Source organism: Pongo pygmaeus, chromosome 2, assembly GCF_028885625.2.
Source record: "Pongo pygmaeus isolate AG05252 chromosome 2, NHGRI_mPonPyg2-v2.0_pri, whole genome shotgun sequence".
NCBI classification, from domain to species: domain Eukaryota; kingdom Metazoa; phylum Chordata; class Mammalia; order Primates; family Hominidae; genus Pongo; species Pongo pygmaeus.
Window position 1 is genome coordinate 108,539,512 of NC_085930.1, and position 26,073 is coordinate 108,565,584.

Consider the following 26,073-nt stretch of genomic DNA (forward strand, 5'->3'; position numbering starts at 1 on the left):
TTTACTCACACACCACTAATGTGTCTGCATTCCCAATCTCTGCCTTGAGTCCAAATATACAGTATCTAAACCCACTGCTCAGGATCTGAGACTGCAGTCATTTTTCCTATACCCCCACCCCTCGGCTGCAGACAACAAGGACAGGGTCTAATGGGTCCCTGTTCTTTCTGGTTTGGGTTCCACTCTCAATAGGTCTGTGCATCATCGAGTCTGTGTTTGAGGGTGAAGGCTCAGCAACCCTGATGTCTGCCAACTACCCAGAAGGCTTCCCTGAGGATGAGCTCATGACATGGCAGTTTGTCGTTCCTGCACACCTGCGGGCCAGCGTCTCCTTCCTCAACTTCAACCTCTCCAACTGCGAGAGGAAGGAGGAGCGGGTTGAATACTACATCCCGGGCTCCACCACCAACCCCGAGGTGTTCAAGCTGGAGGACAAGCAGCCTGGGAACATGGCAGGGAACTTCAACCTCTCTCTGCAAGGCTGTGACCAAGATGCCCAAAGTCCAGGGATCCTCCGGCTGCAGTTCCAAGTTTTAGTCCAACATCCACAAAATGAAAGCAGTGAGTGAGCCCCACTTTCCTTTTTCTTCCTCCTCCAGCACCTTCGTTGTTTCCTGGGTAGTCTGCCTGGGTGAGGCTCCCTTCCTGTTTCTCATCTGTGGCTTCTGAAACACTTAGACTCTGGACCTGGTAAGAGTTTCAGGAAGTGGGTTGCTAGGCAGTTAGACAGGCTCATTGGTGAACACCTGGTATGTAGTTCCATTTCAGCACAATAAAAAGCAATCTTGCATTCAAGATGCTAAATTGTTTTTAACGAAGGCATTGAAAGGTCATTTTCTAGATCTTATGTCTTGACCCTGCAGTGTGAATGAGGATGTCACCCGCACCATCAGCGATGATGATGGGAACTTACAGTTTTATGGCTCAGCGCCCCTACTATGGACACATACTCTGCATGTCATCTTGGGTTAGGCACGCCACTTACACAATCTCAGCTAATCTTTATTGCAACTCTGTAGGGGAGGTGGGAATTATCTTTATTTACTAATAAGAAACCATAAGGTTCAGAGAGGGTTACGGAACTGGCCTGACATCACGCAACTTGTCAAGAGCAGAGCAAGTTCAGAACCCTGAGCCTGTAATCTGGCCCATACTGAAGCCCAATTAGGGTGATGAGAATTAGGTTGGACATCATTCCACAAACATTGCTGAGATGCCGTGAACATAGAGGAGCAGAGTTAAGGCCAGGACTAGGGTAAGGCAAAGTGCGCAGGGTGCAATATTTAAGGAGGTAACCACTCTCAGGGTTGTGTAATTGCAAGGTCAGCCCCTGAGAGTGAGCACCTCCTTAAATTTTGCTCCCTGGGTGCCTGGCTTGCCTCACCCCAGTCTTGGCCCTGACGGGTGCAGTGCAGATTTTGAGATAAAAGATGCGAAATGAACTCAGAGTGGCTCTTCCTGGGGCTCATGTATGATGTGGAGTGAGTTGTGACAAGTGTTCTCGAACCAGGACATTTCTGATATGTGCTGAGGATGGGCGCTGTCCAGAGGGCTGATTCTCATTCTTGTTTTTACTATTATTTACTTCTAGGAAGTAGGCAGAGCCAGGCAGAAAAATTAAGTGGGAGTGTGGAATGGCATGCTGCTGATTTTTGTAGGGCTGATAAGCATCTGAAAAGTGGCAGTGTGGGATCCACTAGAGGGATTGCCCAACTGGTTCTGCCCTGGAAACGTCCATAAGTATGTATGTATAATGTGTGTATAGATATGTATACATGGGGCCGGGCACGGTGGCTCATGCCTGTAATCCCAGCACTTTGGGAGACCAAGGCAGGCAAATCACTTGAGGTCAGGAGTTTGAGACCAGCCTGGCCTACATGGCAAAACCCCGTCTCTACAAAAAATTCAAAAATTAGCCAGGCATGATGGCACACACCTGTAATCCCAGCTACTTGGGAGGCTGAGGCATGGAAATCGTTTGAACCCAGAAGGCAGAGGTTGCAGTGAGCCGAGACTGGGCCACTGCACTCTAGCCTGGGTGACAGAGTGAGACTCTGTCTCAAAAATAAATAAATATATATATATATATATATGTATACATGCACACATATATATAGTGTGTGTGTGTGTATCCATTGAGACATTTTTATGATTCCACTGTCACAATTGCACAATCAGAATGTTGAAAACAGCCACAAAAGGATTTAGAAATGGAGTGGGTTTGGGGCTTAGAAGACAGGGGGATTTGTTTATCACCTCAGTCATGGTGGAATGCTGCTTAGAACCTCTGATTAATTCTGCTAACTGTAACATCAGCTGGGTTGATTTCTAAAGTGCTGAGATTAAAGGGCAATAACTGCTGTTGAGAGGTGTTTAGCAGTGTCAAGGCCTCTATAACTTTGCACTGTTTCTAGCGGAGTGAGTGGACTTGGCGGCAGAGATGTCTTTGGGGATAAGTTTAGGTTGGGCTGGACTGCCTAAGAACTCTGATCTCTGGGCAGCTTCATCTTGATCCTCTGAACCCCTATGTGGACCCTAAATTTCAAGGGCTAGCCCAAGGAAGCCAGTCCTGTGCCCCCACATGTTTGTCTGACCCATTTTTTTTTTTTTTTTTTTTAGGCAGAGTCTTTCTCTGTCACCCAGGCTGGAGTGCAGTGGCATGATCTCGGCTCTCAGTTCACTGTAACCTCCACCTCCCAGGTTCAAGCGATTCTTCTGCCTCAGCTTCTTGAGTAGCTGGGATTACAGGCGCCTGCCATCACACCCAACTAATTTTTTGTATTTTTAATAGAGTTTAGTAGGTTTCACCATGTTGGCCAGGCTGGTCTTGAACTCCTGGCCTCAAGTGATCCACCCGCCTTGGCCTCCCAAAGTGCTGGGATTACAGGTGTGAGCCACCACTCCCAGCCTCCATTCTTTATTCTCTCTCATTTGCTAAGTTTTTGCAGGCAGCTTGTATTGCAGGCAGCATAGCCCCATTAAGGGCAATGACCTGGAGTTGGCCTGCATGGATTTGAATCTGGTTCCCCCACTTATTTTGACCATGGGCAAGTCACTTCACCTCTTTGTGACCCAGTTGCTCATCTGTAAAGTGGAAGTGGTAAGACTGTCCTCATCGGGGTGTTGTGAGGACAGTGTGAGGCAGCACAGCGCCTGGCAGGCAGTGAGTGCTCTTTAAATGTTTCGTGCAGGGTTCTAGGTCAAGGCAGGTATGCAAGGTTAGAAAAGACAACACAGGCCGGGCGCAGTGGCTCATGACTGTAATCCCAGTACTTTCAGAGGCCGAGGTGGGCAGATCATAAGGTCAGGAGTTTGAGACCAGCCTGGCCAATATGGTGAAACCCCATCTCTACTAAAAATACAAAAAATTAGCCAGGCGTGGTGGCAGGCACCTGTAATCCCAGCTACTCAGGAGGCTGAGGCAGGAGAATCGCTTGAACCCGGGAGGTGGAGGTTGTGGTGAGCCAATATTGTGCCACTGCACTCCAGCCTGGGCAACACAGCAAGACTCCATCTCAAAAAAAAAAAAAGAAAGAAAGGAAAAAAAGACACAACACTTGCCCAAACAAAGAGATTAGACTGTGGCCCCAGAAATGATTGGTAGGATGCAGCAAGTCATTCATGGAAGGAGTTCCAATGGCATGTGGTGAGGTTGGAGGCAGGAGAGTGGACTGCAGCTGGTAGGAATACCAAGGGGAGACTCTGGGCGGAGTCTGGCCCTTTTCAGGCTGTGCAGGAGGCCCCATCTGTGCCAATGGTGTGTGCCGCTCATGACCACTGGAAGAGCTCTATGTGCTGCTCCTGCTTTCTTAGCCTTGGAGGTGAGAAAGAAACTGAGAGAGGGGCCTCAAGATGACTGAGTTTTGGGTCAGAGCCTCTGCCCTTGCTTCTCCTGTGAGTGCTAGAGGAAAATCTCCTGGGGCTAGTCTCCCCCTCGACCCCTTCACTGCTGTACCTCTCTGAGTCCAACCCAGGCTTTGCCCTAACTTGACCTTCCTTTGTCCCCAGAAGCAGAGGAACAACTAACCAGACCAAAGCCACTACCCCAGGAGTGCACATGTGGGTGGTTTGCATTCTTCACACAACATGGATTTATCTGTCTCCATGTCTGCATCTCACTAAACTCCTCCCAGTCAGGAATCTTGTCTTATTGCTCTTTCTATTCCCACCACAGCTTCTGGTACATTCCAGGCCCTCCATAAATCCGTGTTGCACCAATCTCAGGAGTCAGCATCTTGTCCAAAGTGGCTTAAGAGCCAGATGCGCCATAAGAACCCACAGCCCATCTGAAGGGACAAGGCAGATACAGTGAAGTGGGGTGCCCATGAGAGCAGCTGCTTGGTGGGGGGGCAGACAAGGAGAAGGGCATCAGAAATGAGAGCAAAGGCAGAGCCTGGAGACCTTCTCAAGCCAAAGAGCAACCATAGAAAGCCAGAGCCTCAGCAGGGGTGGAGAAAGCTGTGAGAGGCACCAGCTAGCCCAAACCCCTCATTATCCACAGCAGGACCTGAGCACAGTGGGCCCAGGCTACAAAAAAAACAGACAGATGTTACCTTGAACCTAATTGTCCAAAAAACAAAATAAAAATATCTACTACCAGTCCTCTCTCTACTTTGCTGAGAAACATCAGGTAGGTTCAAGCTAGACCCAGAGAACTCCTGTAGGGAGTATTTTTCCATGGCTTGACCACAAACATCCTGTGTTTTGAGTCATGTATGATTACCCAGGAACTGAGGAATAACTGATGTGGCCATCCATGACCACATCTGTAAGCAGTGATGGCTTCAGCTGCCCACAATGTGCAAACCAGAGATGTCTGAGAGCTCAGTTCACGTTCACCTCTACCACACAAATCTTGTTTTTAAGTGCTCCACAATGCAGCATCTCCTTTCTTTTTTGATATCACAATATTACCATGTCATACCTGGTGTTATTACCACTTTCACCAGGCAGCCTGTTTCTCTCTCTGTATAATTTCTAAAGTTTCAAGTGGCCCTGCTGATAATGATTATATGAGTTAATGGTACAGTATTCTACCCATCTATATTATATTCTACCCATCTATATATCTACCCATCTATAAGGCTTTAGGGAGAGCCTTCTAGCCTACTAGCCTACTGCTTTATGCATCCTCTTCTAGCTTTTGGAAAATCTGTTTGCTTTCCTGAAAATACCAAACAAACTATTATCTTCAAAACCCATGGGCTTCTGGGTGATCATGAGTCATAAGACAAGCAGATGTGCATTTCCAGTGTGTTACACAGGACGCTTTGTTAACCACTCTGGGTGAATGCTGGTTGTGGAAGCAGATACATTGCTCCTTTTTGGCTTTTACAACCTCCAGAAGCCACCTGGAACCTTAAATAATTATTGGATTTGTTTTTGCTTCTTGTTTTTTGTTGTTGTTGGGTAACTTGTGCTCCATGAGTCTTAAATTTGTCCTGCCAGAGCTGATAGGTATTATGGCCTTTGACTTATTCCCATGGAATCCATTTCAAAACAGAATGTCTATCTCTAGATACCACAAAAATGATTAGGGGCCTTTATGAAACATCAGTCAGTAACCTAATCCTTCAAAGTTCCCCAGTGTGGCTTTTAAAACAGTATCAATAACTATTAAATAGTGAAGGGTTTTCTTTTGGTGGGGGGTGGGGGCTAAACATCAGGCTCAAATGTTTTTGTTTGTTTGTTTGTTTTTTGAGACAGAGTTTCGCTCTTGTTGCCCAGGCTGGTGTGCAATGGCACGATCTCGGCTCACCGCAACCTCCACCTCCTGGGTTCAAGCGATTCTCCTGCCTCAGCCTCCCAAGTAGCTGGGATTACAGGCATGCGCCGCCACGCCCAGCTAATTTTGTATTTTCAGTAGAGACGGGGTTTCTCCATGTTCGTCAGGCTGGTCTCAAACTCTCGACCTCAGGTGATCTGCCCACCTCAGCCTCCCAAAGTGCCAGGATTACATGCATGAGCCACCACGCCTGGCCTCAAATGTTTTTTATATGAAGGCATCTGCAATGTTGTAGAAAAACTATGGGATTCTTTCAAGGCAGGAAACTGTGTCCAGATCACAGATCTGCCCCTTTATTAGGGAACATTGAGTGGTTAATTTGCAACCTTCTCAGCTGTAAAATAACAATAGTAATTCCTCCTTCCCCCCATGTTGTGAGGGTGAGATAAGGCAACTTGTCAAAGCACACAGAACACACTGAGTAAAGATCTGTCTTGTTTTTCCATAGATTTATGAATATTAATAGGTAATTTTACATTTAAAACACCCATCTATGAGAGGTGAGGGCTACACATTTCCACCCTGTTTTGCCTGCTGAAGCCACATATGAAAACATTCTGTAGGCAGCAGGGAAATTAACTGTGTCTACCCCTCAGGTTCCTCAGGTTATTTTAAGATCCAACCAGAAGAAGTGTGGAAAGAACACGTGTAAAATGACTAATGAATGAGGTGCAAATGCAAAATAGAAAGTGGAATGAAGTGTGATATTACAGAGAGCCTCCTCATAATGGGTGGTCTGTCTTGCCCCCAGAGTCAATAAACTGCGCTTCTGTTTTAGCTGGGACATAAGGTGTCTCACCACAGTCCACCTGATTATTATACAATAATTTTCAAAAGGAATATAAACTGTAAAACCACAGTAGTGTTTCACACCCACTAGAATAGCTAAAACAAGAAAGGCTGAGAACATCAAATGATGGTGAGAATGGACGGCAACAGAACTCTTATGGAGTGCTCCTGGGAGTGTCAAATGGTGTGACCACCTGGGAGAATTGTCTGGCAGATTCTTATGAAGTTAAACTTACACCTACTCTCATAGTCCATTTAGTGTTGCCATAACAGAATACCTGAGACTAGGTAATTTATAAAGAAAAGAGATTTATTTGGCTCACGATTCTGGTGACTGGAAAGTCCAAGAAGCATGGCACCAGCATCTGCTCAGCTTCTGGTGAGAGCCTCTTGCTGTGCCGTAATATAGCAGAGGAGTGGCAAGGGAAGCGGGCATGTGTGAAAAAGATGAAAACATGAGAGGCAGCCTAGCTTTATAACAGCCCACTCTTGTGAAAACTGATCCACTCCCATGGAACTAACCCAGTCTTGTGAGAAAGAGATTAATCTATTTTAGCAACCTAATCACCTCTTAAAGGCACCACCTCCCAACATTGCCCTACTGGGGACCGACCACACCTCAATATGAATTTGGGTGGGGACAAGCCATATTCAAAGCATAGTGCCTACCTATGACCCACCTAGGTATTTACTCAAGAGAAAGGAAACTATGTGTCTACTCAAACACTTGTACAAGGATATTTTTAGCAGTCTTATCCATAAAAGTCAAAAACTGAAAACAATCTAAATCACCAACAGAGGAATGGATAAACAAATGTGATGTGCTCGTTCATGGAGTACTGCTCAGGAATAACAAGGGAAAGAATGACTGATACCCACAACAACATGGATGAGCCCTAAAAACATCATTCTGTAGAGAGAAAAAAAGCCAGAGACAAAAGAGTATGTACCGTACAACTCCATTTCTCTGAAGTTCCAGGGCAGCCAGAATCTGCAGTGATAGAAATCAGAAAATCGTTGCCTTTTAGGGGATGGGAAGCTGGGGGAAACTGACTGGAAAAGAGCACAAAGGAAACTCTGGGATGATAAGAATGTTCTAGATCTTTCTTTGGGTGCTTGATACAATGGATATAACAAAATTGTACAGACTCATCACACTGAACACTTAAGATCTATGTATTTTATTATGTGTAAATTATTTGTCAAAAAAAAAAAAAATCAGGACCAGGTATGGTGGCTCACGCCTGTAATCCCAACACTTTGGGAGGCCAAGGCAGGCACATTTGGTTGAGCCCAAAGGAGTTTGAGACCAGCCTGGGCAACATGGCAAAACCCTGTCTCTACAAAAAATAGCTGGGTGTGGTGGCATGTGCTACTAGGGAGTGGTCCCAGCTACTACGGAGGCTGAGGTGGGAGAATCACTTGAGGCCAGGAGGCAGAGGCTGCAGTGAGCCATAAACTCCAGCCTGGGTGACAGAGTTGATAGAGTGAAACTGTCTCAAAATAATAATAATTTTTTTTTTTTTTTTTTTTTTTTTTTAGTAGAGATAGGGTTTCACCATACTGGCCAGGTTGGTCTCGAACTCCTAACCTCAAGTGATCTGCCCACCTCAGCCTCCCAAAGTGCTGGGATTACAGGCATGAGCCACCATGCCCAACAAATAATTTTTTTTTTAACCAAGGGAAGATATATATCGAAAGGTCAAGACCATATGTTTGGATGTGGGGTCCCACCCACTAGCTAGCTATGTAAGTTTGGGCAAATTACTTAACCTTTCTAAGCTTTAAATTTGTATTTTATAAAATGAATATATGCCAGGCATGGTGGCTCATGCCTGTAATCCCAGCACTTTGGGAGGCCGAGGCAGTGGATCACCTGAGGTCAGGAGTTCAAAGCCAACCTGGCCAACATGGTGAAACCCCATCTCTACAAAGGTACAAAACGTAGCCAGGCATGATGGCGAGTGCCTATAATCCCAGCTACTCAGGAGGCTGAGGCGGAGGAATCACTTGAACCTGGGAGGCAGAGGTTACAGTGAGCTGAGATCACGCCATTGTACTCCAGCCTGAGTAACAGAGCAAGACTCCATCTCAAAAAAAAATGAAGATAATAAAAACAGTATTATCTAATGCAAATTTAAATTGCAACCTTCTCTAAGGAAAAGCCTATTTATTGTGTGTACCAACACTGGAGCATAGTGTTGAAAGTAGAAACACGCCCTCTGTACATATTCGATGAACGGTTGTTGAATTAAACCAAGCATCACCACATTTTTTTTTTTAATTTTATTTTTGAGATGGAGTTTTGCTCTTGTTGCCCAGGCTGGAGTGCAACGGCGTGATCTCGGCTCACTGCAACCTCTGCCTTCCAGGTTCAAGTGATTCTCCTGCCTCAGCCTCCCGAGTAGCTGGGATTACAGGCATGCGCCACCATGCCCGGCTAATTTTGTATTTTTAGTAGAGATGGGGTTTCACCATGTTGGCCAGGCTGGTCTCGAACTCCTCACCTCAGGTGATCTGCCCACCTCGGCCTCCCAAAGTGCTGGGATTACAGACATGAACCACTGCACCCAGCACATGACCACATTTAATACACTTCTACAGCACATTAAGGAACAGCTTCACTATCATCTTGAAACTGGATGGCAGTTGGCAGAGTTTTTCCATGAGTGTGTCATCTGTAAGTGAGCTGCATGAAGCCAGTCCCAGGGCCCACACAATTTCTTGTCTCCTCAGTGCAACCACCAGGCTAGAGGAGAGGCAGTTGGGTCCAAGGAAGCAGTGAACATCATAGAAAGAGCACAGGCTTTGTAATCAGGAAGATGTCGACTTCATTGCCAGTCTCACCACTTCCTAGCCTTAGTTTCTCTGTCTGCGAAATGGTAGTGATAATGCCTCCTATGCTAGATTGCATTTTTGTTCTAAAATATTCACCACCCCTGCTGAGGGAGGATTAGACTTGGTACTGCATTGACCACAGCCTTGGCCATGTGGGTTTGCTTTGGCCAACGAGATGTGAAAAGAAGTGAGCCTGCTGCTTCTGAGAGAAGCCTCAGCACTCATCATGTGGTTCACATTTTCAAACTCTGTCACAAGACTGCTGTGTCACAAATAGAGGCTTCTTCAACTTGGATCTGGAATTCAGAAGACATAAGCCAGAGCTGCAGCCAACTCACAATGAATATATAAAGTGAACAAGAAATAAACCCTTGTTATTCTAACCATTCAGATTTGGGAATCATTTGTTGCTGCAGCATAATTTAGCCTCAGCTGATTTATACGCTCCCTCTCAAGGATATCATGAGGATGAACAGCCTAACATTGTAATTGATCCTCTACCATATACCAGTTATGGGGAGCCGTGAAGTTCACAGTCTGGTGGGAAAGATGAACAAGTAAAAGGAAAATCATGACTTCCCGTTAAAGATGGCTTTACTCCCTTCATACACCCTACTATAATGGGTTTTCTTAGAACATTTTTAAAGCATTTTCAAACATTTTTAAGGTACAATTTTTTAATATTTTTAAAGAAATAAAATTCAAGGAGAAAGAGAAATAGAAAGGAAACAATATCATAAAACATTTCATAGAGTAGAAAGGTGGTAACTGATCCAGCAGACGTGAAAGGGCAGAATCCTAAGCCAACAGTGGGAAAAACCAAGAAGAAATCTGCTTTATCTTGCAAATCCTCAAGAATTGGCAGCAAGTCTCCTCCAGAACTGGGGGCAAATGTGGGGCTAAGGTGGGAAGAGCCACTAGAGCCTCAGATGGTCTCCTTGACAACAAGCAGCCAAACAACTGTTCTTCCCTGAGCTGACAGAAGAGAAGTTTCTTTTCCTGAGATGAGAGTCCCTGAACCAAAGATCCCAGTCACATTGAAGGTGGAGGTACTAAGCTGAACACGGGGGATTGAGTAAAACTGAAGTACTGAGCGTGAGGCTTCATCCTTCCTTCCCTGGTACCCATGGGTATGTTTCTTCCCTTCAGTAGAGAATGACTTCTTCTCTGGGGGCATCTGACCAACCTAAGAGAAAAGACCCAAAGATATTGATGTTATGGGCTCCCCAGGAAGCAATCTGGCCATATCACCCTACTGAGAAGCCCAGTCAACAAGCAGAGCTATTCCAAATAGCATTAGTGCCTCACTTTAAATAAGAGCAGTATATAGATCCCCAGACATCTGGTGAAGCCTAATGAAAAATACAAAGACTAAAACAATGAATAGAAGAAAAGCCACTTGCAGGAAACAGAGACTGTAGAGGGAGAAGAAACTAAAACAAAATCAGCTATCAAGACTCTCAAGTTAATAAGAAGAGATACTGCATTTATGTAAAAGGAACAGGTTGTAATTTTTAAAAAGGGCTTTCAGGAGAAAGCTCGTTTTTAATCTCCAAGAGTTCAAAGGAACTCTTGGAGATTAAAAATATGTTAACAGAAATGAAAGAGTCAAAAGGGCTGAAAGATAAAGTTGAGGATATCTCCCAGAAAGTGGAGTGAAGAAAAAGCCAGCGCAATAGAAAGAAAGAGAAAATATAAAACTCAAGGACCAGTCAAGGAGGCCCAATATCCAGATAGATGGAGTTTTAGAGAGAAAAAATAGAGGGAAAGGAATCATTACAAAATATTTCAGGAACATTTGCCAAGACTGATCGATGAGTTGCCAACTGGAAGGGACCACCAAACACAATGGATATAAATAGACCCACACCAAGGCACAGTATTGTAACATTTCGGAACATCAGGGACACAGAGACCCTACAAGCTTCTAGAGAAGAGGTAAAAAAGTTTTATACAGAGGAAGAAGAAACCAAATGGCAATAAACTTTATGAGCAACACTGGGTATTATCAAACAATGGAACAAGATCTTCAAAGTTCTGAAGGAATATTATTTCCAACCTAGAATTTTATACCAAGCCAAACAATTAAGTGTGAAGGTGGAATAAAGACATTTTTAGACCTACAAGATCTAAAAAAATTTACCCCCATATATACTTTCTCAAGAAGCACCTGAAGGCTGTAATCCACCTAAAAAGAAAGTAAAAATTAAAAAGAAAAGAAAAGATGGATCCAGGAAGCCCAGGATCTAGTCCAAGAGAGAAGCAAAGGGAATCCCACAATGATAGTGAAGGAGATCCAGGATCACACCTGAGCACCAGGCATCAAGAGCAGCCCCTTTAGATTAGAGCATTGAAAAGGCTCTGGAGAGATTTCTTAAGAAGTTGAGGAAGTACCTAATGTTTTCAAATTTATTGAAAGGAGATTTATACAAGTGGAAGAGAGTTTGGGTATCAAATTATTGATAAGTACATAGAAACTAAGGAAATGATTAAAATGATAATAATTCACTACAGGGAACACAAAATTTTATGCAGAAAGGAAAAATAATTATAGTATGCAATATAGTGTGACTACCTAAACACTGTTAATATTATTACATAGTCACGATTACACAAACATAGAATGAAGATCTAGCTGAAAATGTGACGCTAACTATCAGGAAGATGGGGGAATGGGAATGGGAAGTGTGTGTGGTATGAGTGTTTGCTAGTCTGTGCTGTGTTGTGGGGGTGTAGGGTGTGGAGGGGGTGTGGGGTGAAGGAGGAGAAATCCACATCTTCCTGAGTGGGAAGCCAATAGACAGTGCCTGAAACTGAAAGATCCACAGGCAGCAATGGAACAGACCATGTTATTGAGCAATGGAACAGAGCGTGTTTTATTGTGGTTATCCCAGGCTCCTCCCCTGGGGTAACCACAGTCACGGATTTGTCATATTTCTCTCCAGATCTTTTTTCTCTTCATCTGCATACATAAATCTGTACATATAAATAGCTGTTTTGTTTCACAGATACTCAGGAGGCTAAAGCAGGAGAATTGCTTGAACCTGGGAGGTTGAGGCTGCAGTGAGCTATGATCATGCCACCACACTCTAGCCTGGGTGACAGGGTGGGACTTTGTCCCCCAAAATAATAATAATAATAATAATAATAATAAAGGCTGAGAATCTCTGCTTTAAAGTATGTGCATGGATGGCTTTGGTAAGATGGAAATGAGGGAAGAGCGGGTGGGGAGACTACTGCAGTGTGTGGCTGGGCCTTGGTAAAGGTAAGCAGGGACTGCAGAAGCAGAGGGGCTTCTAACATGGCTTTGGGGTGGGGAGGTGTCCTGGAAGTAACAATGAAGGTGAGTTTTGAAAGACAGTAAGAAATGAGCTGGATGTGGGGCTAGGTGATTGAAAAGCTGACTATTTTCTAAATCCAATTATATTTAAGTTAGCAGCATTAGAATATATACTTCAGCTCTAGACATGGCATCTCTCTAATTAAAGCACTGTTGGATATGATGTCAAAATTTACATGGAAAATAGACAGCAAGAACTACAGCAGGCAATTAACAGATATGACAGCTATAAAACATTTTCCTAATTGTGCTTCTAATTTGACACCGAGCTTCCCTGCAGCCAGTTCAAAAGGAGCGATTCCATCAATTTTATGGTTCCTGTTATGAGGAAGAAGGAAGTTTAGCAGGCCTTTTTGGAAATAGAGCTTTCCCAGTTAGAATTGAAGTCATTCGCTGGCGCTGATGGGTGATATTGTCAACAGCCTTGAATTGCAAAGTTAGCACCACTTTGCACAGGCGCCTTCCTAATCCGATGGGCTTTTTTTTTTTTTTTTTTTTTTTAACAAAAGAATGAATGAAATTCAAAAGCAACTCAGTAAAACTTGATCCCCAGGCATCTGTGGTGTAGAGCTTTCTAGGGATAACATTAAAAAGTGAAATGAGTCTTTTATAAACCAATCTGGTAATCTATTCTAAAGAGTTGAAAAGGTATCCCTATTCTTTTCTTCTTTTTCTTTCTTTTTTTTTTTTTTTTTTTTTTTTGCTCTATTGCTCAGGCTGGAGTGAAATAGCAGGATCTCGGCTCACTGCAACCTCCACCTCCTGGGTTCAAGCGATTCTTGTGCCTCAGCCTCCCGAGTAGCTGGGATTACAGGCGCCCACCATCATGCCTGGCTAATTTTTGTATTTTAGTAGAGACGAGGTTTCACCATGTTGGCCAGACTGGTCTGCAACTCCTGACCTCAAGTGATTCGCCCGCCTCAGCCTCTCAAAGTGCTGGGATTACAGGTGTGAGCCACCATGCCTGGCACTATTCATTTATTTTTAATGGCAAAATTATAGAAATCACCTAAATGACCAATAATCCGGCAGTTTTCCAAATGATGCAAGAAATAGGTAAATATGTTCGTATTAGAAATTTAAATATTATAGGCAAAGCTGAAATCCTCCCTGAGCACCCAGTTTGTCTTTACTCCCAGGCTCCTCTCCTGGGGTAACCACAGTCACGGATTTGTCATATTTCTCTCCACATCTTTTTTCTCTTCATCTGCATACATAAGTCTGTACATATAAATAGCTATTTTGTTTCACAGAGAGATTTTACCATCTGCATTGTATCATACTCTACATATTATCTACAATTTGCTGTTTTGCTCAATATTATATTTAGGTTTTCAAATCTCCCTCTTTTTTTTTTTTTTTTTTTTGAGACAGCGTCTTGCTCTGTCACTAGGCTAGAGTGCAGTGGCGCAATCCCAGCTCACAACAACCTCTGCCTCCCGGGTTCAAGCGATTCTCCCGTCTCAGCCTCCCAAGTAGCTGGGATTACAGGCACAGGCTACCACACCCGGCCAATTTTTGTATTTTTAGTAGAGACGGGGTTTCAACATGTCATGCTGGTCTTTAACTCCTGACCTCAGGTGATCCACCCGCCTCGGCCTCCCAAAGTGCTAGGATTACAAGCATGAGCCACTGTGCCCGGCCTCCCTCATTCTTTTTAACAGCTGCATAATATTCCATTCGTGAATGTCCCCATAGTTTATCTATTCCAGTATAAGGTGGTCTCTAGTTTTCCACAATCATAGTGCTGCAGTTAAACGTGGGCACTCATGGCCATGTCACACTGTTTGGTTCCCAGAAGGGACAAGAGTTCATTCTTTTACTAATTCCCATGTTTCTGTAACAGGCTGTTCCAGGCCCCCACCGGCCGTGTGCCAAAGGGCCTGTTTCCTATAGCCTCCCCAGCTTTCGGTATTGCCAGACATCTACGTTTCCCCCCATCTGAGGAGTGGGATACGGTAACACTTTGTTTTAACTTGCATTTTCTGATTACAAGTGACATTAAGAACTTTCTATATTTTAAATATTTGGTCATTTATATCTCCTTTTCTGTGAGCTGCTCAATCATTCTATATTGCAAACACTTTCTCCCGACGTGTCCCTTGTCCTTTAACCTTATTTGTAGCACCTATCATCAGACAGATATTTTAATCTCTTTTCACTTTTATAATTTGTGTTTATTCCACATTTATAATGATTTTCTCTTTGTTTTTATTGCAGTGAAGTCCATTATTTTTCTTTTTAACTTTCTTTTATAGTTATTGTAATGTTGCCTTAACAATACACTTTCCCAACATCATCCATCCATGGTCCGCTATGCCATTGTCTTCCTCAGGAGAGGTTTTCTACCAATTTTTGCCGTTTCCTGTGGTTGCTGCTGATCCATGCTTCATGGCTGTTTTCTGTTTGTGGTTTCAGATAAAATCTACGTGGTTGACTTGAGTAATGAGCGAGCCATGTCACTCACCATTGAGCCACGGCCTGTCAAACAGAGCCGCAAGTTTGTCCCTGGCTGTTTCGTGTGTCTAGAATCTCGGACCTGCAGTAGCAACCTCACCCTGACATCTGGCTCCAAACACAAAATCTCCTTCCTTTGTGATGATCTGACACGTCTGTGGATGAATGTGGAAAAAACCATAAGTACGCCCCTGAATTAGTGCATTTCTCCCGGGATATGGATAGCTCTTCTCTCCCTGCCTTGCCTTAGTGGGGTTCCCTGGGTAGGTTGTAAATCATATCAAAAAGGCCCACCTGGCCGGGCACAATGGCTCACGCCTGTAATCCCAGCACTTTGGGAGGCCAAGGCTGGGATCACTTGAGGTCAGGAGTTCGAGACCAGCCTGGCCAACGTGGTGAAACCCCATCTTTACTAAAAATACAAAAATTAGCTGGGCATGGTGGCAGGCGCCTATAATCTCAGCTGCTCAGAAGGCTGAAGCAGGAGAATGGCCTGAACCTGGGAGGCAGAGGTTGCAGTGAGCCAAGATTGCACCACTGCACTCTAGCCTGGGCAACAGAGTAAGACTCAAAAAACAAACAAACAAACAAACCCACCCACAGTGCAGGTGAGCAAGGGTGACCAAGAGGCAAGCAGAGTGTCAACACGTCCCTTTGGGACCAGCCTCAGGTAGAGCCTGCAGCCCTCAGGAGTGTGTCTTACTGCCCCATGTTCAGGCTTATGTCTCTCTGCCCAGCCTTCCAATCTTCCTCTTGTGAGATCCTCTCCTCTTTTGCTCAGACTTCCCCAGCCTCTCCCATCCCCATCCCCCCACACCCCACACCCCAACTCCCACACTCACTGCCCTCTTGTCTTCTCTCACACAAGACTGTGATTCCTGAGGTCAAGAACTTTGGCTCGTTCCGTTTTTCTTCCAGTTAGCCGCTACCTGTGCTGGACATGCACTAGTCACTTAAAAAATGTTTGATTGGCCAGGCGCAGTGGCTCATGCCTGTAATCCCAGCACTTTGGGAGGCCGAAGCAGGCAGATAACTTGAGGTCAGGAGTTCCAGACCAGCCTGCCCAACATGGCGAAACCCCATCTCTACTAAAAATACAAAAAGTTAGCCGGGCATGGTGGTGGGTGCCTGTAATCCCAGCTACTCGGGAAGCTGAGGCAGGAGAGTCGCCTGAACCCGGGAGGTGGAGGTTGCAGTGAGCCGAGATCGCGCCACTTCACTCCAGCCTGGGCAACAGAGCGAGACTCGGTCTCAAAAAAAAAAAAAAAAATGTTTGATGACTGAAGGCCAGTAAACCAACAGCCACCTCCTTGCTGGGCTACCATGACTTCTGATGTGTGCTCTTAGCATCTCTACAAATGCAGGAACTAAGGCCACAAGAGGCAAAGTAGCCTGCCCAAGAACACCCTATTAGGAAGTGGCAGAGCCAGAAGACGAACTGACATCTCCCCAACGCCACTCACAGCTCCAACCACTGCCCAGAACTGCCTCCCGAGCAACACACCTGGGTGGAGTGAAACCTGTGCCCTGCCCCATGACACTTAGCATCTAAGACACATACATAGAAGAAAGAACTTAAGCTTTTAAAAAAGGAGAGGAAATTTCAACCCTGAGTACTACCCAGAAGTTTGTTTGCCAGCTTAGTAAACAGTAAGAATGTGAGCGAGCAGAGGGACCACTAGAAAAGGTACACAGAGGAGCCAGAAGCAGAGGGCAGGGTGGGAGAAGAGAGACGAAAGGGAAACACAGGGCAGCATGCAGACACCCAACCTCGGGCTGACGGGAGAGCTGGGGAGGGTGCACTTCTGGTCTCCTGTGTGCAGGGCTAGCATGCCCCACTTCTTCCAGGCTGCACAGACCACCGGTACTGCCAAAGGAAATCCTACTCACTCCAGGTGCCCAGTGACGTCCTCCACCTGCCTGTGGAGCTGCATGACTTCTCCTGGAAGCTGCTGGTGCCCAAGGACAGGCTCAGCCTGGTGCTGGTGCCAGCCCAGAAGCTGCAGCAGCATACGCACGAGAAGCCCTGCAACACCAGCTTCAGCTACCTCGTGGCCAGTGCCGTACCCAGCCAGGACCTGTACTTCGGCTCCTTCTGCCCGGGAGGCTCTATCGAGCAGATCCAGGTGAAGCAGAACATCTCGGTGACCCTTCGCACCTTTGCCCCCAGCTTCCGACAAGAGGCCTCCAGGCAGGGTCTGACGGTGTCCTTTATACCTTATTTCAAAGGTAAGGGGGGTCTCCCCCATCTCCATGCCCCTTTAGTTTAAGCGTTTATTTGATTTTAGTTTTGTGATCACCTTAATTAAGCTGCCAGTTTGGGAAGAAGGGATAGCTCGATATGCTGGTCCTTGCACAAGAAATTTGAAAGACAGTGAGTCTTAATCCTGACTTTACCATTAACCTAGCATGGAAAATTCCTGAGATTAGAAATAAAAAATGTTTCCGACAGTGGGAGGCGATGGTTGGTAGGCAGCAAAACACATAATCAGGTTTGAGTCTTTTTTGGAAGCAGGCAGGACGTAAATGAGAAATAGCCAAATATTCCCCAGTCCCGGATTTTTAAGGTAGTGACATAAAAATCCTTAGGCAGACATTTTTATGACTCTGCTTTTACAATTCAGAATGCAGTGCAGAGAGCACAGAGGGAGGAGCGTTGGGAAGGAGATGAGTCTCTGGAGCCAGAGTCCAGCAGCATGGCTGGGCAGACCCGACCCTCCTGGGAGGCTGGCATGTGGTCTCCGTGTTCTGAGGCAGTAAATGAGGTCTAAATGGCTCACAATGTGACTTCTACATGGTTGACTTTAAAAGTCACAGTCACCATTACAAGTTGCTCCAAGAACATTAAGTTAGAGCCATTTTAAAATTGACCAAGACCTTTGTTTGATGTTTATTTCATACTCTTATTCTCTGAGGTGTGAGTGGGAGAGAGAAGAATCTTTGGTCATAAGATTAAGGTGGGTCCAGGCTGCCTGATATCTCCAAGGTTACCAGAGAAACTCCTTGTGAGGAGTCTTTGCAAATAAGACACATTCTCATCAGTGTGGAATGTGTGGGTTTTATCTCTCCTGAAGGTAAGGAAGGGATTAGTTGACATGTCAGGAGCTCTTTCAGCTTTGCAGTTCCCGAACTCTTCCCAGAACCTGAAGATATTTTAATCTCTGAAACAGAAATCAGTCTATACCAGCCCCACCCCAGAGCAGGGCAGTAGATGAACATAGTAGCTACGTTGAGAGCATTTCTGAAGGGAAGCTGAGATAACCACCAGTTTGGGAAACTAGCCTGGTTTTTGTTTGCCTGTTTGTTTTGTTTTTTTCAAAAGTCCTGAGTACCTACTCTGACTGAGACTGATCCAGCACTGACCAATACAGTAGTGCTAGCCACATAGCAATGATTTGAATTTAAATTAATATGAGGCCAGGCACAGTGGCTCATGCCTGTAATCCCAGCTCTTTGGGAGGCCAAGGCAGGCAGATCACTTGAGCTCAGGAGTTCAAGACCAGCCTGGCCAACATGGTGAAACCCCATCTCTACTAAAAATACAAAAAATTAGCTGGGCATGGTGGCTCATGCCTGTAGTCCTAGCTACTCGGGAGGCTGAGGCCGGAGAATTGCTTGATCCTGAGAGGTGGAGGTTGCAGTTTGCAGTGAGCCGAGATCGTGCCACTGCACTCTAGCCTGGGCAACAGAGTGAGACTCCCTCTCAAAAATAACTAATAATAATAAATTAACATGAAATAAATTTAAAATGCAGTTCTTTGGTCATGCTGGGCACATTTCAAGGCTCAGCAGACATATAGCTGGTGGCTACCCTACCAGATGGTGCAGATCTAGAAGATTTCCATCATCCCAGAAAGTTCTGTTAGACAGCGCTGGTCTGGACAGTTGGACTTCATCTCCTCCACCGCTCCCTTTCCTCTCCATGTTGACTGAATGAAACATCTGTCCGTATCTCCCTCCCTTTCCTGCAGAGGAAGGCGTTTTCATGGTGACCCCTGACACAAAAAGCAAGGTCTACCTGAGGACCCCCAACTGGGACCGGGGCCTGCCGTCCCTCACCTCGGTGTCCTGGAACATCAGCGTGCCCAGAGACCAGGTGGCCTGCCTGACTTTCTTTAAGGAGCGGACCAGCGTGGTCTGCCAGACAGGGCGCGCATTCATGATCATCCAGGAGCAGCGGACCCGGGCTGAGGAGATCTTCAGCCTGGACGAGGATGTGCTCCCCAAGCCAAGCTTCCACCATCACAGCTTCTGGGTCAACATCTCTAACTGCAGCCCCGCGAGTGGCAAGCAGCTAGACCTGCTCTTCTCGGTGACACTTACCCCAAGGACTGTGGGTAAGGGCCTTCAGGGTCTTTGGGGATGGTGATAAAAAAAAAATTGTCAGCTGGAGGATAGAGAGCAAGCCTGGAGACAAGTCAGAAACACAGATTGAGTCCTGACTGTCCATGTATCAGTCAGCTATTGCATCAATAGTGCTGAGTAACAAACCATCCCAGAACATAGTGGCTTAGTAGCAGCCATCTATTATTGCTCCAACGTTGGCTGGGCAATTCTGGTCTCAGCTGGACTTATCAGGGCTCAGTCATTCATGTAACTGCTGGCAGCTGCAGGTTGGCTAGAGGACTTTGCTGATCTTAGCTTGGTGCTTTCAAGAAGCTGAGGCTCAGCCAAGATAATCTGAGACTACTGAGATTACTTGGCTTGACTCTACATGGTCTCTTGTCCTCCAGCCTGGGCTGTTTTCATGGCAGAGGCAGAGAGATCCACAAGAGACTGGAGGAGGCATATAAGATCTTCTGATACTTTTAGGTTAGGAACTCACACACCATCCCTTCGACTGCATTCTTTTGGCTAGCCTAGATTTTTTTTTAGTCAATCTACCAGCATCCTTTACCATTCATCTCTCTTTTAAGTAGGGGAAGTCTCTTCACACCTATGATCTTCCTCATCTACAGAGAGTAGATAATAATAGCCACCTCATAAAAGTATCATGGGATTCAGTGTCATGAATTAAAATATGGGGACCTGAAAAGTCTGACAGGTACATGGTTTTTTATTTAGTCTCAGTGAAACGTTGGAATCCATGAAATACCCTCAATGGGAGGCCTTGGAGCCAGGATGATGAGTTTGCCTTTATTCCTCAAAGTCGTGGGCACCACTGAAGGGTATCAAGCAAGGGAATGCAGGTGTGGCAGGGCAGGCTGTGATGGGGCCATGTCTGCCCTTTACTCAGTGAAGGCACAGAGCATCACAGTGTCAGAACCAGAAGGGACCATGGAGGCTGCTTTTTTCCCTTTCCCTTTCTGGAGGTCAGAGTGATTGAAGGTCCATCCAAGCCACACAACTGGTTAGCCTCAAGAGAACTGGTGGGAGCCAAATGCCACAAGTGAAAACCTCTCCACACTCATAGGTTACCTCCTGGGTTTTCTTCCTCTCTTAGATTCATTTTCTGTCATTTCTTTCCATTCCTCTTTCCTTTGGATCTCACCTTTTGTTTTCTTGGTGAATAAGCAAGACATTCTAAATCGCTATTTGGTACAGGGTTCTCCCTCTGATTTATTTTCTTTTTCCTTTGTGCAGCTGCAGGAAAAGGACAGCACAAAGGAAACAACCCTCCCTTTAGCTGCCTCACTTCTGACTTTTGACTCCCTGCTTTCTCTTACCCTCCTCTGCTCTTCTCTTCTCCAAGACAGGCTGTGGCAATCAGTGGAACACACCTGTTGTAGGCCAGGAGTAACCGTTGAAGTCGATCTGGTAGGTCCCTCAGTTTGTTTCAATTGTTCATTGCTATATATGAACTACCCCAAAATTTGGTGGCTTAGGCAATAGCCATTTTGTTTACCCACAATTTATGGATCAGGAATTCAGACAGGGCACAGCAGTGTATCTTATCTGTGCTCCAGGATATCTGGGGCCCCAACCAGAAGCCTTGAACAAATAGAGAGGATGGCTTGGAGAATTCAACTGGAGACATATGTCTATGGCCTTTGGTTCTCACTGGGTTGGTTTTTTTCCCCGGTGGAGTCTCTACATGGTTAGCTTGGGCTTCCTCACAGCATGGTGGTCTCAGCATAGTCAGACTTCTTACATAGTAGCTGGCTTTCTCTCAGAGAGAAAGTGCAAGCTGACATCCTCTTAAAAGTTAGGCCCAGAACTGGCACAGTTGCCTTATATTGGCTGACCCAGATCCAAGAAGAAAGGAAATAAACACTTTGTGATGTGAGGAGCCCCATGTGCACACAAGGAGCCACATGTATGGTGCTCCACCTTTGGAAAGATGGCAGCTGCTTTTGGAGATGCCTCAAGTTCATTGCAGAGCTAACCCCAGCTGCCTCTTCATCTGTCTCTTTATGTCTCTGCTCACAGACTTGACTGTCATCCTCATCGCAGTGGTGGGAGGTGGAGCCTTACTGCTGTCTGCCCTGGGACTCATCATTTGCTGTGTGAAAAAGAAGTAGGTGGAATCTCTTACTCTCTATCTGATTTGATGCCTCCTCAGATCACACAGACTGGGTCTGTGTCAATTAGTAATTATTGACTTTGTTTTCTTGCTTCCCATTTTTTCCCCCAAAGATCAATGTTAAACAATATTGCCAGGTGTGAGTCAAAAAATCCCATGCCTGAGGGTGAGGGGGGGGATAAAAAACACATGTGGCATTTTCACCTGTAGTTCATGGTGCAGCTGCCTCAGCACAAGTCCGCTGCAAGCAGAGTGCTGTTTGCTCAGTAGATTGATCAAGCAGGGGTGATCTTGGCAAGAAAATGCTCACGTAGGCTCTGCCAGACTATGCCTCTGAAACCACTCCCTCCGTCACCTTAAGGAGAATGAATGTGTGTTGTCCCAGCTTGTTCTCCTGCAGTTTCTTAAGCAAACTGCTTTATCCTTGTCTGTTGGGCTCCAGGTATATAACAGACGCCAGGCCTGTGGCCAAGAGGAAGGAAGGCCCAGTTAACTGCCTCAGTCTCTCTTTCCATCCCCTCAGGAGGACAACTTCTGTTTTATTTATTTATTTATTTTTGAGACAGAGTCTTGCTCTGTTGCCAGTGGTGCAATCTTGGTTCACTGCAGCCTCCGCCTCCGGGGTTCAAGTGATTCTCCTTCCTCAGCCTCCCGAGTAACGGGGACTACAGGCACACACCACCACGCCCAGCTAACTTTTTTTGTATTTTTTTGTAGAGACGGGATTTCACCTTATTGGCCAGATTGGTCTTGAACTCCTGACCTCAAGTGATCCACCCGCCTTGGCTTCCCAAAGTGTTGGGATTACAGGCATGAGCCACTGCGCCTGGCCGAGCTTCTATTTTATAAAAGGAAAATGTTGACCTTTTTAGACAGAGTCCATGCTGCCACCAAACTATAAATTCTGCTCATATTTCTGACTAAAGTCATGGGAGAGAGAAGAGAGCTATTTTCCTTAACATGGTTTGACCTTCCAAAAAGCCAACCTGAAAAAATTCTTTTTTTTTTTTTAAGACAGAGTCTTACTCTGTTGCCAGGCTGGAGTGCAGTGGCGCGATCTCGGCTCACTGCAACCTCTGCCTCCTGGGTTCAAGCGATTCCCCTGCCTCAGCCTCCCAAGTAGCTGGGACTACAGGCACCCGCCACCACGCCCAGCTAATTTTTTTTTGTATTTTTAGTAGACACAGGGTTTCACCATGTTGGCCAGGATGGTCTCGATCTCTTGACCTTGTGATCTGCCCGCCTCAGCCTCCCAAAGTGCTAAGATTACAGGCGTGAGCCACCACGCCCAGCCAAAAAATTCTTTTTTAAAAATTAACTGTGGACCTGAGCAAACAACTGAAATTCCTGGTCTACAACAAGACTGTCTACAAATGTCTCTGCTGATGAGGAAGGACTGGCTTGCAGGAGGTCTTTTCTCCGTGAGAAGTGGCTGTACCTATAACACATGGGGGAAAAAGGACTGCTTTTAAGGAAACATCATGTTACTGTTTCTCTCAGGGAATTTTCCCATCTGGGGTGCACGGAATAGCCCACCCAGTTGGGGAAGCGTGGCATTAACACTGGGCCCCAGGTTCCTTATCAGGAGGGAATTGGACAAGGAAAGAAATCCAGCACTTGCCTCATCTTGAAACAGCTCCAGTTTAAGCCTGAGAATCATCAGCCCAGCCTTGCTACAGGCCTTGCTTGTGTGAGGCTGCTGGCTGGCAGGTTTACATAAGGCCTGTCCATGCCTAAGCTGTTGTAGGAGGATGGACAGGTTGTGCAGTGAGAACGAAGAGAGACAATGCCATCTAACTTGTTCACTAAGCGAGTACTTCCTGAGTGTCTCCTGGGCACTAGGATTCAATGAGGTACTGGGGACAATGATGAGTGAGACAATCTCTTCTATGGGGGCAGGGGGACTGAAAAGACAGGCAAATAAACAGTCAGTTTCAGGATAGCATGAGACGAGTTTTAGTGGGGACAAACATTACAGGGCTTCAGGCAGGAGCCTTAGGAACCCATCATCCTGGCCAGGGGCTCAGCGTTACAAGTTAAAGGTACCAGGCTTATTTTTATCTCAGCAAAGTACAGAGAGCCTGTCCACCATTATGAACTGCCAGCCTGTGCGTTATATGGTCCATTACGCTAATTGAGCTATGTCCTCCATTTGCATCACTGGTCAGCTAAAAAGTCAGCATTCCCTGCTGTTTGGCTCACAAAGATGGAGAGCAAAGCTTTGTTTTCTGTGGCAGCAAGCGCCAATGCCCATGCAGGTCCAAGTACCAAAGAACATTATAAACCAGATGCTAATGGTGTTATTCAAGAACTCTGGCACTGCAGCCTGAATTTTGTCTTCTTTTTAGCTCTTTCCTCTGTTGGGGGTGACTACTGAGGCACCGGGTCTCTCTGCTAATGCTGAGTTATCCTCTCCCCAGCTCATGCTGAAAACTAAGATACAACCTGGTCTCCTGAGTTTCTTGTATCACCATTTGGAATCTAGATGGTCAGAGCTTTTCCCAGGCAAAAGAGAGATAAAGCATGAGCTAGGGGAAAGTACTAAGAGTGCGGGAAGGTTGACCTAGGCATGACTGAGCCTGACGTGGTTGAGAAGGTCTGGGACACTGCCCGTTTCTGGTAGAATGGAGGGGAAAGGGATTGTCAGATGTCTCCACCATCGGATACCACATATCTATCAAAAGCGAATTGAGCACAGATAGTGTTAGAGGTGCCCTCTCTAAACCACTCTTCTACCACCTGTGATCTCTGTTTCCACTTCGAAAACTGGAGACAAAATCAGGTCCCTTCTAAATGTTCACTGAGGACAGTAGTTTCAGTTTCAAATGCTGAGCAATCTGAGGGATTTGGGGGAGACATGGTCAGAACCCTAAAGAATCCAAGCTCTAGCAGGGCCATAGCAATGGTACCCATCGAAGATTCTTGCCTTTCTGACTTCCGTCTTGTTCCATTTTTCCAAATAGGAAAAAGAAGACAAACAAGGGCCCCGCCGTGGGTGTCTACAATGGCAACATCAATACTGAGATGCCGAGGCAGCCAAAAAAGTTTCAGAAAGGGCGAAAGGACAATGAGTCCCATGTGTATGCAGTCATCGAGGACACCATGGTGTATGGGCATCTGCTACAGGATTCCGGCGGGTCCTTCCTGCAGCCAGAGGTGGACACCTACCGGCCGTTCCAGGGCACCATGGGGGTCTGCCCTCCCTCCCCACCCACCATATGCTCCAGGGCCCCAACTGCAAAGTTGGCCACCGAGGAGCCACCTCCTTGCTTCCCTCCTGAGTCCGAGGGTGAACCGTACACCTTCTCCCATCCCAACAATGGGGATGTAAGCAGCAAGGACACAGACATTCCCTTACTGAACATTCAGGAGCCTGTGGAGCCAGCAGAATAACTTGATCCATTCCAGGGACTTTGCTGAGTTTCATAAAGCAGGGCACTGAGACACCCGTCCGTGTTCCTAACCAGAAATCCTAAAGAAGAGGAATTATACAGAAGGAACAGCAGGAGGTTTTCCTGGACACCACCAACTTCACATTGCTCAGTGGACTCATTCTAAGGGCAAGACATTGAAAATGATGAATTCTGATCTGGATACAGTCATGACAGCTCATGTCCTTCTCAACTCAGGCTGTGTGGTTGGCCAGCCTGTAATGAGAGGAGAGAGGCCTGAGTCACCTAGCACAGGGTTGCAGCAAGCCCTGGATTCAGAGTGTTAAACAGAGGCTTGACCTCTTCAGGACAACAGTTCCAATTCCAAGGAGCCTACCTGAGGTCCCTACTCTCACTGGGGTCCCCGGGATGAAAACGACAATGTGCCTTTTTATTATTATTTATTTGATGGTCCTGTGCATTTAAGAGATCAAATGCATAACCACCTAGCTCTTTTCACCTGACTTAGTAACAACTCATACTAACTGGTTTGGATGCCTGCATTGTGACTTCTACCGGCCACTAGATAAACGTGTGCTTGTCCCCCGGGAGGTGGGAATAATTTACAATCTGTCCAGCCAGAAAAGAATGTGTGTGTTTGAGCAGCATTGACGCATATCTGCTTTGATAAGAGACTTCCTGATTCTCTAGGTTGGTTCGTGGTTATCCCATTGTGGAAATTCATCTTGAATTCCATTGTCCTGTAGTCCTAGCAATAAGAGAAATTTCCTCAAGTTTCCATGTGCGGTTCTCTTAGCTGCAGCAATACTTTGACATTTAAAGAGAAATTTAGAGAATATTCTCATCCTCTAAAAATGTTTAAATATATACCAAACAGTGGCCCCCTGCATTAGTTTTCTGTTGCCACTGCAACCCATTACTTGGTAGCTTAAAAACAACACATTAGCTTATAGTCCTGGGGATCAGAATTCCAAAATAGTGTCCCTGAATGAAAATCAGGGTGTCAGCA

The 26,073-nt window shown here is 45.8% G+C and overlaps 1 protein-coding gene across 4 annotated transcripts in view; it reads left to right on the top strand.

Annotated features, from left to right (window-relative positions):
• Positions 1 to 25,837, top strand: part of CDCP1 (CUB domain containing protein 1) — a 62,486-nt gene extending 36,649 nt beyond the window's left edge. For all 4 annotated transcript variants that reach the window (XM_054482620.2, XM_054482619.2, XM_054482621.2 and 1 more), the window contains 6 exons: positions 193 to 561; positions 15,171 to 15,392; positions 17,058 to 17,438; positions 19,181 to 19,546; positions 21,579 to 21,666; positions 24,636 to 25,837. In XM_054482620.2, the coding sequence (XP_054338595.1) occupies positions 193 to 561; positions 15,171 to 15,392; positions 17,058 to 17,438; positions 19,181 to 19,546; positions 21,579 to 21,666; positions 24,636 to 25,065 (1,856 nt within the window). In that variant the 3' untranslated portion in view covers positions 25,066 to 25,837. The remainder of the gene's footprint in view (positions 1 to 192; positions 562 to 15,170; positions 15,393 to 17,057; positions 17,439 to 19,180; positions 19,547 to 21,578; positions 21,667 to 24,635) is intronic.
• Positions 25,838 to 26,073: the final 236 nt, after the last annotated feature.